This window comes from Haliotis asinina, chromosome 2, assembly GCF_037392515.1.
Source record: "Haliotis asinina isolate JCU_RB_2024 chromosome 2, JCU_Hal_asi_v2, whole genome shotgun sequence".
Classification (NCBI taxonomy): Eukaryota; Metazoa; Mollusca; class Gastropoda; order Lepetellida; family Haliotidae; genus Haliotis; species Haliotis asinina.
This window is the reverse complement of record NC_090281.1, coordinates 2,093,732-2,108,016: the sequence shown is the minus strand read 5'-3', so window position 1 is coordinate 2,108,016 and position 14,285 is coordinate 2,093,732. Positions and strand designations below refer to the sequence as shown.

Sequence of the window (14,285 nt, the reverse complement as noted above, 5' to 3'; positions counted from 1 at the left end):
GCTGGAGAGTGCTAGTGTATATGGACTGTATAGCAATTTATGTAATATGAGTTGAAAGTGGATTTTAACGATTTGTAACAAACTGCTCTCAGCAATTTACCTTCAGATTAAGAGTCTTTTCTACCTTTAAACGAATTAAATCTAAGTAAGCCTTGAAAGATTCAAACACACTCTGTTATATGTGTGTTCTAGGTGCCTATGTTGCCAGACCCAACAACACCACGCCCAGGGCCTGTGTACATCCCCGAGTTCCGCGAGGTTGACAATTCTTACATCAGCAATGTGTCTGACAATGCATTGTTTGAGAACACAAAGGCAGGTCTGGACACAGATTCTCCAGACAGTGGACACCGGGAGATGTCGTCCGAGAGTTTGTCTTACAACCTGACACACACAGAGTCCAACGGCTGGTGTGTACCCTACGGTACTGCTGTGCCACCAACCACACTCGCTAACAATATCAATGGCAATCCTTTTAGGAACTCCTTCGCAAACAATTCTGATGACGGAAGGAAGGAGATAAATGAGGACAAGGTGAAGATTATTACGCCCTGTCCTCCGCAGGATGCCAGCGGGAACAGACTGGATCTTAAGGGGGGTACAACACATACCCCAAAAATTGATCCACCACCCAAATTTCGTAGACCTACGCGAAATGCGCATGGTTCATCCAGTTCGGGGGATCGTGATTCTAACGCCAATATTCCGTCTGACAGTGACTATTATTCAACGTACGCCAGTAGTAACACCAGCACGGTCAAGAGTAGTCATGGCAACCGTTTTGACAACTTCAATGACAACCGTGATGTGCATTCAGTCGGGTCGCCACGCCAGAAGCTTGACCTGAAGGTTAACAACCTGAGCAGCAGTCCACAGCGCCCTCTAGGTATGACCGGTCAGAACCGGTGGAGGATGAGGATCAGTTACACCTCCGATGATGCCAGTGATAACTCAGAGGAATCCAACACTCCATCACAGACCGGCCCACGCCGACTGGACACCATGACTCTGGACGAGTTTGAAGCCTTGAGTAGTTAACCATGTACAGTCCAGTTTGGACATCACTTGTGCTTTTGTTTGACCTCTCACATGGCTGTGCTGTTGCTGGCATCTCTATATAGAAGTGCTGATCTTGGTACCTCCACACAGAAGTGCTGATGTAGGTACCTTCTCATCAAGACTATTGTCTTCTGCACATGCTTCATGTGGCTGATCCATTCCTGTACGAGTCAGCAGTGTTGACAGTGTCGACCACACCCAGGCTGCTTGTAGACAGGCAGCCATCATATGATGAAACACCTCAGTATACCCTCAGTTCACCTATATCACCTGTTACTAAACTTGTACAGTGTTTCAAAACAGCTTCTATGTTTGTAATACAGTGGTCTAATATTTTCTTTTCTGAGAGGAATGGTTCAGATATAAGCGAATACTCACTGCACAAGACATAGTGTTGCACTTACATATATTGTTTAGACTTGTTTTTGTGGCATTTTACACCATAGTGCTCAGTTCGTACTATTTTAGAAAATAAGTATAATTTTTGCATATACAATTCTCCTTTGCATATCACATTTCCTATGCCGTGTGTCAGATGTTGACCTTGTATATAGCACAAGCATTCTGACACACATTTGTACAAGAGTGTTACAAAGGATGTTAAGTGTCTGGCCACACAGTGGTCACTGACCTCATGTGTACCTGTGTATACCCATGTACATACAATACATGCTATATGGGCTATACCCATGCATATACGTCACATGCGATATGGGCTTATAGCACCTAGAGTTGCAGCGTTGGCTGTTGTATCTTTACTTTACTTTTAACTGAAAATCAAAGCACTTTGGATTGTATGATTTGTAGAATGAGACCTCTGTCGGTGATGTTAAAGAGGTTTGTGTATATCAACATGTGTTTCCAATGTTAGTTTTTGGTTTGTCTTATATAAGGTTGATGGCGGCACAAGACAGCTGCCCCTGGTGTGCACCAATATTAGCATTTGCTACTTTATGTTATTAATCAAATGTATTTGTGGCATTTACAAATATTTTTGAAACTTTGACCATCTTGGACATTATGTATTACCACTTTAAGTGTCCAAACACTAACGATCAATATTTCATTGATTTGATTTATTGATAAGTGTTCAGACCATCAGTTACCAAATGACTCGTGACATCCGCATGTTTACAGGGGATTTGGACGACAGCATATGGATAAATGTTTATTTTCTTTATGGAGAAATGAGAAAAAAAATGTGAATACAATTTATTTTTGGTCAAATCTTTAGACAATTCTAATACTGCCATCTCCTCTTGAGAATTGAATGAGAATGATATTTCGAGAATAGCAACATTTCAAAGTGTGCATGGTAGTGCATGACTTTGTTCACTGAAATGCTCCACTGCAGAACAAAAGCGCATGTATAATGTTCTGTTAGCATGTTCGGAATGTATCCACCATTCTGTTAACACTGGAAAGGTAAATGGATGTTTCTGAGTTGCAACTTGACAATGGACTCTTGGTGTGACCTTGACTGATTTCCATGAGAAGCTAACCACATCCAATATTTTTCGTTGAGGGGTACAAACAGGAAGTGAGCTTGCTTCTCCTCTGTAGCAACTGAAGAAAGGAAAATGTTTCGGCCAACAGTTGCTGTGTCGGTCAGGGTCATCTGATGTCCAGTTCATGTGGCGGGGGTGGTCAAACTGCAACTCATAAATGAGAGTGAACATCAGTTTCTGAAATGTGTGGATTAGTAAAAATAGGACCTGTATTGTTAACAAACAGAACTTGTATATCTTGTTGAAATGAAACAATTATGTTAATGGTAACTAATTTATGGTACTTATTTGCAACAATAATATTATATGATAGTGAAAAGTCTTCACATTGTTATATACCCCGGTATATGTTTTAATGTATTTATTAGACAGATAATTGTTGGATTAGATTAATTGCTTGATGAATGTATTTTACTGGCTTTTTGTGTTTGAGATCACTCATCTAGAGGGTGTAGTGATGATATATATATGTTTATGTTACTTTTACATAACAGGGGTGCTCAAGCAACACTTTATTGTTATTAACACACTATCATTCAAAGTTTACTGATTAAAGACAGAAATAGATTTACTGTCTGCACTTGTTTTGTGTGGCACTACAAACTGTATGATTTGGCTATGTACAATGTTGACACTTTCAGGCTGTACCATGCTGACAAGTACAAGCTGTATGATGTTGCTGTGTGCGATGTTGACAACTACAAGCTGTGTGATGTTGCTATGTACAATGTTGACACCTACAAGCTGTCTGATGTTGCTATGTACAATGGTGACACCTACAAGCTGTCTGATGTTGCTATGTACAATGTTGACACCTACAAACTGTATGATGTTGCTATGTACAATGGTGACACCTACAAGCTGTATGATTTGGCTATGTACAATGTTGACACCTACAAGCTGTCTGATGTTGCTGTGTACAATGTTGACACCTACAAGCTGTATGATGTTGCTATGTACAATGGTGACACCTACAAACTGTATGATGTTGCTATGTACAATGTTGACACCTACAAGCTGTATGATGTTGCTGTGTACAATGTTGACACCTACAAGCTGTATGATGTTGCTATGTACAATGGTGACACCTACAAGCTGTATGATGTTGCTATGTACAATGTTGACACCTACAAACTGTATGATGTTGCTATGTACAATGTTGACAAGTACAAGCTGTCTGATGTTGCTGTGTACAATGTTGACACCTACAAGCTGTCTGATGTTGCTATGTACAATGGTGACACCTACAAACTGTATGATGTTGCTATGTACAATGGTGACACCTACAAACTGTATGATTTGGCTATGTACAATGGTGACACCTACAAACTGTATGATTTGGCTATGTACAATGTTGACACTTTCAGGCTGTACCATGCTGACAAGTACAAGCTGTATGATGTTGCTGTGTACGATGTTGACAACTACAAGCTGTGTGATGTTGCTATGTACAATGTTGACACCTACAAGCTGTCTGATGTTGCTATGTACAATGTTGACACCTACAAGCTGTCTGATGTTGCTATGTACAATGTTGACACCTACAAGCTGTATGATGTTGCTATGTACAATGTTGACACCTACAAGCTGTCTGATGTTGCTGTGTACAATGTTGACACCTACAAGCTGCATGATGTTGCTATGTACAATGGTGACACCTACAAACTGTATGATTTGGCTATGTACAATGTTGACACCTACAAGCTGTATGATGTTGCTGTGTACAATGTTGACACCTACAAGCTGTATGATGTTGCTATGTACAATGTTGACACCTACAAACTGTATGATGTTGCTATGTACAATGTTGACACCTACAAGCTGTATGATGTTGCTGTGTACAATGTTGACACCTACAAGCTGTATGATGTTGCTATGTACAATGTTGACACCTACAAGCTGTATGATGTTGCTATGTACAATGGTGACACCTACAAGCTGTATGATGTTGCTATGTACAATGTTGACACCTACAAGCTGTCTGATGTTGCTGTGTACGATGTTGACACCTACAAGCTGTCTGATGTTGCTATGTACAATGGTGACACCTACAAACTGTATGATGTTGCTATGTACAATGGTGACACCTACAAGCTGTATGATGTTGCTATGTACAATGTTGACACCTACAAGCTGTATGATGTTGCTATGTACAATGTTGACACCTACAAGCTGTATGATGTTGCTATGTACAACGTTGACACCTACAAGCTGTATGATGTTGCTGTGAACAGTGGTGACACCTACAAGCTGTATGATGTTGCTATGTACAACGTTGACACCTACAAGCTGTCTGATGTTGCTGTGAACAGTGGTGACACCTATAAGCTGTATGATGTTGCTATGTACAATGTTGACAACTACAAGCTGTCTGATGTTACTATATATTTGTACAATGTTGAAGACTTAGGTATGCACCGAGTGAGATATAAACTGTTATCTGGCGTGTGAGAGAATCACGTGCTAGTGTAGATGATGATGACGTGGCTATTTTTCTACTGACTGCTATATCTGTGTACTGTGTGAGGGCAGGTCTGCGATGGTGGACTTGGGACACACAGTGTTCCTATGCAACAGGGTTAAAGACTTGCATTATTATGCTGTTACCACTGCACATTCAAGTATCTCCTTGTACCAGGCAGGACCCAGGCTTTTTGTCATGGACTGTTTCTCAAAGAATGTCTGATGTCACATTCTAGATTATCAGTTTTACTCCCTGATGGAGCAGATGTCACACCCTTTATTTTAATCTAATACATACAGTAAGTACTGACCTGTAGCTGCTTGGCAGCAACTTGGAAGCAAGGCAACCATTGTAAAATTGCCATCTGGCAACTGCCTAGTACTTTGGGTTGCAGTCACAAAAATGCACCCACAAATCCAGTTAAGCTGTATGTACGATTTGATTGAAAAATGTTTACATTGTACATGAATGGATAATTATTATGATAGTTTAGAATTATTTAACTGTTTACACAAGAAACTCCTCACACACATTACTTGAACAAATAATAAAGACAGCATGCACATTTTGTCAGACTTAATTTTAATATATAGTTTTTGTCAGGGAACTAATTGTGTTGCTATTGTGTCCAACACATAGACTAAAAGGAACCAAACATAGATCATTTGTGTCAATGTGAATCACTTGATTTTCTGGTCAGTTATTTGAAGCTAGAAGACAGTCGAGTACAATGTTAAACAACAATCGAACAGAAACTTAACCCGAGAGCATCAATGTAAGAAAGAGACAATCCACAAACTTTGCCAATTTGCAAAGGATATTAATATGTAATAGATAGGGAACTTATGATAGATAGTGAAATGACAGTGCTGACAGAAGCATTCATAAAATCATTGTTTTTTGTTCCAAGTCGTTGACATCAATATCATTGTAGCAGTTTTGATTCTTTGGACTTAGCTGACAGTAGTCCAGTATTGAACTGAAGTTTACTTTAATGCACAAAATTTGTTTTCAACACGACACAAATAACAGTGTATGATCGTACTTTACCATGTATAATAGTTACTTGTCAGCACTGTTGTAGTGCCACCCCCTCCCAGTACTAGTTACCAGTACTGCAGAGGTACTGTACCTACCAAGTACTTGACAATGAGTACTGGATACTTGCTGCACAGGAAATGGTCTTTGATAGTTTTTTGGGACCAGATTGATAGGAACCACCAATATATGATTGAAGAAAAACATCACAAGTCATGTGAAACTTGTAAACATAACACAACCTTATTCTGTCCACTATCATTGTCATCTCCGATGGATGAATCAACACGTCACTTGGTTCATTTCTTATTGTTAGACTTTTTCACACACAAAAAATGTTAGCTGTGGGGTTTGTTTTTTGTTTTGTTGGGTTTTTTTTTCAAAATTTGTGTGAGAATGGATGAAATTTTGAATAACCTTTATATTTGATAATTGTAATGATTAACATGTATGGTGTTGATGTTGGCCAGGATCCGTCGAGAAACCTGGCACCATGGCAAGGAGTGGACAATGCCACAGAGCTGAACTAGTTACAGCATGATTCACCAGCCAGGGCTACATTATGTAAACTCTGGATACCGTGATCAGTTCATGTCCATACATATACAGTGTGTGAGACTTTGTTACGATATTGAGTAAGATACAATCCAAATAGGATGTTACACTTTGTTATGGTGTAGAGTAAGTTAAATCAATACAGGACATTACCCGTTATGGTGTTGAGTAAGTTAAATCAATACAGGATATGACTCTTTGTTATGATGAAGAGTAAGCTTAAATCAATACAGGATATGACACATTGTTATGATGAAGAGTAAGCTTAAATACTAGTAGTTAAATCAATACAGGATATGACATGTTATGGTGTAGAGTAAGTTAAATCAATACAGGATATGACACTATGTTATGAAGAAGAGTAAGTGTTAACTTAATACAGGATGTGACACGTTATGGTGTAGAGTAAGTTAAATCAATACAGGATGTGACATGTTGCTATGGTGTAGAGTAAGTTAAATCAGTACAGGATATGACAGGTTATGGTGTAGAGTAAGTTAAATCAATACAGGATATGACACTATGTTATGAAGAAGAGTAAGTGTTAACTTAATACAGGATGTGACACGTTATGGTGTAGAGTAAGTTAAATCAATACAGGATATGACACTATGTTATGAAGAAGAGTAAGTGTTAACTTAATACAGGATGTGACACGTTATGGTGTAGAGTAAGTTAAATCAATACAGGATGTGACATGTTGCTATGGTGTAGAGTAAGTTAAATCAGTACAGGATATGACAGGTTATGGTGTAGAGTAAGTTAAATCAGTACAGGATATGACACTATGTTATGAAGAAGAGTAAGTGTTAACTTAATACAGGATGTGACACGTTATGGTGTAGAGTAAGTTAAATCAATACAGGATGTGACATGTTGCTATGGTGTAGCGTAAGTTAAATCAGTACAGGATATGACAGGTTATGGTGTAGAGTAAGTTAAATCAATACAGGATATGACACTTTGTTTAGGGTAGAGTAAAATCAATACAAGATATGAAACTTTGTTATGATGTAGAGTAAGTTAAATCAATACAGGATATGACACGTTATGGTGTAGAGTAAGTTAAATCAGTACAGGATATGACACTTTGTTATGATGAAGAGTAAGTGTTAAATTAATACAGGATGTGTCACGTTATGGTGTAGAGTAAGTTAAATCAATACAGGATGTGACATGTTGCTATGGTGTAGCGTAAGTTAAATCAGTACAGGATATGACAGGTTATGGTGTAGAGTAAGTTAAATCAATACAGGATATGACACTTTGTTATGATGAAGAGTAAGTGTTAACTTAATACAGGATGTGACACGTTATGGTGTAGAGTAAGTTAAATCAATACAGGATGTGACATGTTGCTATGGTGTAGCGTAAGTTAAATCAGTACAGGATATGACAGGTTATGGTGTAGAGTAAGTTAAATCAATACAGGATATGACACTTTGTTATGATGAAGAGTAAGTGTTAAATTAATACAGGATGTGACACGTTATGGTGTAGAGTAAGTTAAATCAGTACAGGATGTGACAAGTTATTATGGTGTAGAGTAAGTTAAATCAGTACAGGATGTGACAAGTTATTATGGTGTAGAGTAAGTTAAATCAATACAGGATGTGACATGTTGCTATGGTGTAGAGTAAGTTAAATCAGTACAGGATGTGACAAGTTATTATGGTGTAGAGTAAGTTAAATCAGTACAGGATGTGACAAGTTATGGTGTAGAGTAAGTTAAATCAGTACAGGATGTGACAAGTTATTATGGTGTAGAGTAAGTTAAATCAATACAGGATGTGACATGTTGCTATGGTGTAGCGTAAGTTAAATCAGTACAGGATGTGACAGGTTATGGTGTAGAGTAAGTTAAATCAATACAGGATATGACACTATGTTATGAAGAAGAGTAAGTGTTAACTTAATACAGGATGTGACACGTTATGGTGTAGAGTAAGTTAAATCAGTACGGGATGTGACAAGTTATTATGGTGTAGAGTAAGTTAAATCAATACAGGATGTGACATGTTGCTATGGTGTAGCGTAAGTTAAATCAGTACAGGATATGACAGGTTATGGTGTAGAGTAAGTTAAATCAATACAGGATATGACACTATGTTATGAAGAAGAGTAAGTGTTAACTTAATACAGGATGTGACACGTTATGGTGTAGAGTAAGTTAAATCAATACAGGATGTGACATGTTGCTATGGTGTAGCGTAAGTTAAATCAGTACAGGATATGACAGGTTATGGTGTAGAGTAAGTTATATCAATACAGGATATGACAGGTTATGGTGTAGAGTAAGTTAAATCAGTACAGGATATGACACTTTGTTATGATGAAGAGTAAGTGTTAAATTAATACAGGATGTGTCACGTTATGGTGTAGAGTAAGATAAATCAATACAGGATGTGACACATTACGATGAAGAGTAAGCTTAAATACTAGTAGTTAAATCAATACAGGATATGACATGTTATGCTGTAGAGTAAGTTAAATCAATACAGGATGTGACAAGTTATTATGGTGTAGAGTAAGTTAAATCAGTACAGGATGTGACAAGTTATTATGGTGTAGAGTAAGTTAAATCAATACAGGATGTGACATGTTATGGTGTAGAGTAAATTAAATCAGTACAGGATGTGACAAGTTATTATGGTGTAGAGTAAGTTAAATCAGTACAGGATATGACAGGTTATGGTGTAGAGTAAGTTAAATCAGTACAGGATGTGACAAGTTATTATGGTGTAGAGTAAGTTAAATCAATACAGGATGTGACATGTTGCTATGGTGTAGCGTAAGTTAAATCAGTACAGGATGTGACAGGTTATGGTGTAGAGTAAGTTAAATCAATACAGGATATGACACTATGTTATGAAGAAGAGTAAGTGTTAACTTAATACAGGATGTGACACGTTATGGTGTAGAGTAAGTTAAATCAGTACAGGATGTGACAAGTTATTATGGTGTAGAGTAAGTTAAATCAATACAGGATGTGACATGTTGCTATGGTGTAGCGTAAGTTAAATCAGTACAGGATATGACAGGTTATGGTGTAGAGTAAGTTAAATCAATACAGGATATGACACTATGTTATGAAGAAGAGTAAGTGTTAACTTAATACAGGATGTGACACGTTATGGTGTAGAGTAAGTTAAATCAATACAGGATGTGACATGTTGCTATGGTGTAGCGTAAGTTAAATCAGTACAGGATATGACAGGTTATGGTGTAGAGTAAGTTACATCAATACAGGATATGACAGGTTATGGTGTAGAGTAAGTTAAATCAGTACAGGATATGACACTTTGTTATGATGAAGAGTAAGTGTTAAATTAATACAGGATGTGTCACGTTATGGTGTAGAGTAAGATAAATCAATACAGGATGTGACACATTACGATGAAGAGTAAGCTTAAATACTAGTAGTTAAATCAATACAGGATATGACATGTTATGCTGTAGAGTAAGTTAAATCAATACAGATATGACTCTTTGTTATGGTGTAGAGAAGTTAAATCAATACAGGATATGACACTTTGTTATGGTGAAGAGTAAGGTAATACAGGATATGAAACTTTGTTATGGTGCACAGGAAAAATCTAAGCTGTTATCCAAAACTAGATAAACTAAACTACTTCTGAAGAACAAATGTCCTTGAAGTAAGCTGCTGATATGTCAGTTAAGATAAGAGTGTTATGTCCAAGGAGATGCACATCGAGTATATCAAGTTAGGATGAAGTTCTTCACCTGAGGCTTAATTTAAATGTTCTGATGAAGGTCTTTACATTGCGCTCCACTCAAATGTTACAATGAAGGTTGTTGCAAGAGGCCCAGCTCAAGGGGTAAGTACCTGCAGTTCTCATGTATGGCCTGGTGTTACAATACTGAATGTTTCTGTAACATACGTGAGTCATGACTTACACCAGACTTACTCACTGACAGAATGAGGGGACACCAGGCCAGTGTGACATGGTGACACAAACCACTGATGACAGCCTCGTGTACAGAATCATTGTAATATAAGCCCTGTTCATGTTGAATAAAACAAACAAATAGAACTTGCACAACTTTGTGTTATATTCATTTATTTCTCCTGTACAGAACCATGGGGTAGGGTTTTGTTATAACCCCCCAGTCATGTAATAGGGAGGGGGGAGATAGTTGACGCCTCATCTGTCCGTTCGTCTGTCCGTAATCATTTTGTTTCTTTAGCAGAACTCAGAAACCGTTCAATATTTTTAGACCAAACTTCATAGGTATAGTAATCTCAGCCTATGGTTGTGCCTTTTGCTATTTACAGTTTTGTGGCATTTATGGGTTTTTTTTTGTTTTTCCATGGAACATTTTGGTGTAAGTCTTATGGTGAGGTGGGCTTCGTTTCCAGAGCAGAACTCAAAAACTGTTCATTATTTTTCTGCAAAACTTGGTAGATACATCAGTCAGAACCTAACGTGCCTTTTGCTATGTGCAGGTTTTTGTGATTTATTATTTTCTCGGTTTCCATTGAAACATCTCGGACATAGTCTCAAAAGTGCCAGGTGTGTTTCGTTTCTGGAGCAGAACTCAAAAACCGTTGAAAATTTTTCTGCAAAACTTGGTAGATATATCAGTCAGAACCTAACATGGTGCCTTTTGCTATGTACAGGTTTCAGTGATATATTATTTACTCAGTTTCCATGGAAACGTTTTTGACTCTCAAAAATGAGAAGTGTGTTTCGTTTCCAGAGCAGAACTCAAAAACTTCTTAATATCTGTCAGTAAAACTTGGTAGATATGTGTAGCAGACCCCAAAGTGGTGCCTTTTGGTTTTTAAAGGTTTTTGTGATGTATTATTTTCTTGGTTTCCATGGAAACATTTCGGACTTAGTCTCAAAATGGAGGGATGGGCTTCGTTCCCAGAGCACAACGCGAATACCATTTCATATCTTTCAACAGATCTTGGCAGATATATGAGACAGATCTTGAAATTGTGACTTTGCTGATTACAGATATATGCCACATATAATTTGCATGAATTCCATGGAAACAATTCAAACTTAGTCTAAGAAAACAATGAATAACTGTCAGATGATTTGTCCTTTCAAACGTGTGGGAGCCGGGGGGGATATGTCATATTCAGATGACTCTTGTTTTTGTTAGTGATTTCAGTGTCACAAGTTTTTCACATCACACCATTGTAAGAGCATCTAGTTGGGACACCAGGCTGTTTTGAATTACCATATAGCATATCATACGGTAGTGGGATATCCACAATGTAACACATCACCCCACTGGCAGATGGCTCATTCACCTTTAGGCAACTTTATTGCCAGTATAAACATTGACCAGACTTAGTCTTCATTTTCCAGCGAATGCTGTTGCCTTCCCAATTGTCTTAAACACGTTCGTAGATGTGGGTCGTTATGGCCTGCAGCTTCTCAGGGTTAAACAATGGGCGGTGTCAACAAGAGAACTACCAGTACATTTGGATATTTTATTGAATGTAACATGAAATCCTCAGATTGTGCCGTTTCTTTTCTGACAAGCAATTTGAAACCTTGTACGAACAAGAGAGGTTATCCATAAAGTCTGTTCTATATTGTACTTCCCACTTCTAAAATGCCACTCAAAGGAGTTATAAAATCATTGCTACGATTTATAACATTTCTTCACACGACACATTTTCACTTATGAAACAGCCGTTAGAGTGAACTAAATTTGCACCAAATTAAGCGACTTCCAGAGCATAAGGTGCCATTTAGACATGCTTGATGACCGATCGCGACGTTCTCAGTATCATGTCTGGTCTTCAGATCATCTTGTTTGCGGTGAAGGTCTTGGTACTTATTTTGTAGGAGGGAGGCGTTGTTCAGTGGTGTTTTACACCGAACGTACGCTTATGGTCTTGTGTTCCTTCAACAGGAATCAGATCAGTTGGAAGACATTCGGATGGGCTTTTCCTGGTGGGCAGACAATAAGCCCACAAGGACATAACACCCTCATACAAAGCACCCCTAGGCTAAATGCCCCCGGGACAAAAAGCCCTTGCAAATCAACACCCACAGGATAAAACACCCTCTGTGTTTATTTTGAGTTGACCGGCCATAGCATGATGCTTTCTGAACAATTCCTCCCACTGCTGACGTTTGTTACAGATAAGTACCAGAAGACAGGTGATAAGATGATGCTTTCTTTGCATATCCTCCCACTGCTGACAGTTGTTACGGGCTCCTCAGTGACGATGTTGTTATTTTAACTATGGAACGAAGTCTGCTAAATGTACTCATTGTGACATGTTAAGATGGTCAACGCCATTATTACTTAATTAATTGCTTCCTGGGATCCTCCTCCCTTCTATAAAGTTCGGAGCAGCTCAACAGTTAATGATGCATAATCAAATCATCCTTCTACACCTGTACATAAGGGGTAAAGACAGTAAAGTCAAGTATTTTTCACACTGCATCATGGAGCTTATTAGGAAAAATAAAGGTGGTGTCAAGCTAGCGCTAGATGGGTATATGTACGCCATGAAGAGTTCAAATATAAGTCGTACAAGGTGGTAGTGTTCAAACAGATCGGCATTTGATTGTCCAGGTATTCTCCACACCAACCTAGTCAACGTCACCAAGTTCAAGAATAAACTGTATGATAGTGTTCCAGTGGCTCTTGCTAAGCCTGGGAACATACTTGCAAATGCTTTACACTCTGCACCAGATGAACTGTGGTATGCTTAGTGGACTGACCTTCTTACCTGTTGAGCAGGGGACTCACGACATGTCATTCTTAAAGGATTTTATCCCGGATGGTTTAGAAGAACTTGTGAGTTACTTTGATGCCAACTATGTGTCAGGGAGTATCAGAAGACTCCAGAGGCCAGTTACTGGTGACGGTGTTCCCAGCATTCACTTTCGACGCACACCCCCGCTCTTCAGTCCTCATATATGGAGTCACGTATGTTCTCGTCACAATATGGCTGCAATATTGCCGACGTGACGTTAAATGATAACTCACTCACTCACTCACTCATATATGGAACGTAGCAGATGCCACACTAACTGATGACCAGAGAACAAACAACATATGCGAAGCCTGGAACAGCTCCTTCAAAAAACTAGTTGGACACAACCCTCCGTCACTGTGGGCAGCTGTCGAAGGATTTCAGCAAGACCACGCTGTGTGCCTGACTGTTCTTCTGCAGGACGCCAGGGTTCATCACGGAGAGCACGGACCTCCTCTAACAGGGTTGTAGTCAAAAGGACCAAAGGATAAAGGGTGTCAAAAGTTACAAAGGAAAGTCAAAAGGTACATAGATTATATTGAAATACGAGTATACAAACGGACATACATCCTGTGTATTTCTAACACGAATTCGTGGAACCGAAAGATTAAATGATGACAGCAATTACAGGGAATGGTCGTGACCGACAGGTACTCCGAGTTATGCATAATATTCGAGATTATGCATAATATTCGAGACGCTGGCTTTCGACTCGTCGGGATTTGACTGCACGTTTCTTTGGCTCTTTAGTCTTTTGGCCCCTTTGGCATGTTCCCTTCGTACAGGCCTGGCAGGGCTCAAGTGATACCGTGACCTTAGTGTTCAAAGAATCCAAATTCTCATGGATTTGAAACACGACTATGACATTGTAATACAGGTATTAACGTGAGAAGGTGTAGGGGCAATG

At 38.7% G+C, this 14,285-nt stretch overlaps 2 protein-coding genes across 2 annotated transcripts in view; both read left to right on the top strand.

Annotated features, from left to right (window-relative positions):
• Positions 1 to 3,134, top strand: part of LOC137273130 (carboxyl-terminal PDZ ligand of neuronal nitric oxide synthase protein-like) — a 206,544-nt gene extending 203,410 nt beyond the window's left edge. Inside the window, exon 10 of the mRNA XM_067805598.1 lies at positions 193 to 3,134. Within this exon, the coding sequence (XP_067661699.1) occupies positions 193 to 1,038 (846 nt within the window). The 3' untranslated portion in view covers positions 1,039 to 3,134. The remainder of the gene's footprint in view (positions 1 to 192) is intronic.
• LOC137274738 (uncharacterized) lies at positions 3,111 to 13,838 on the top strand. The gene is made up of 7 exons (XM_067808079.1): positions 3,111 to 3,163; positions 3,695 to 3,991; positions 4,109 to 4,186; positions 4,265 to 4,459; positions 4,616 to 4,977; positions 13,195 to 13,324; positions 13,799 to 13,838. Exons 2-7 carry the CDS (start codon positions 3,717 to 3,719, stop codon positions 13,836 to 13,838), a joined length of 1,080 nt encoding a protein of 359 aa, XP_067664180.1. The 5' UTR covers positions 3,111 to 3,163; positions 3,695 to 3,716.
• The last annotated feature ends 447 nt before the right edge of the window (positions 13,839 to 14,285 follow it).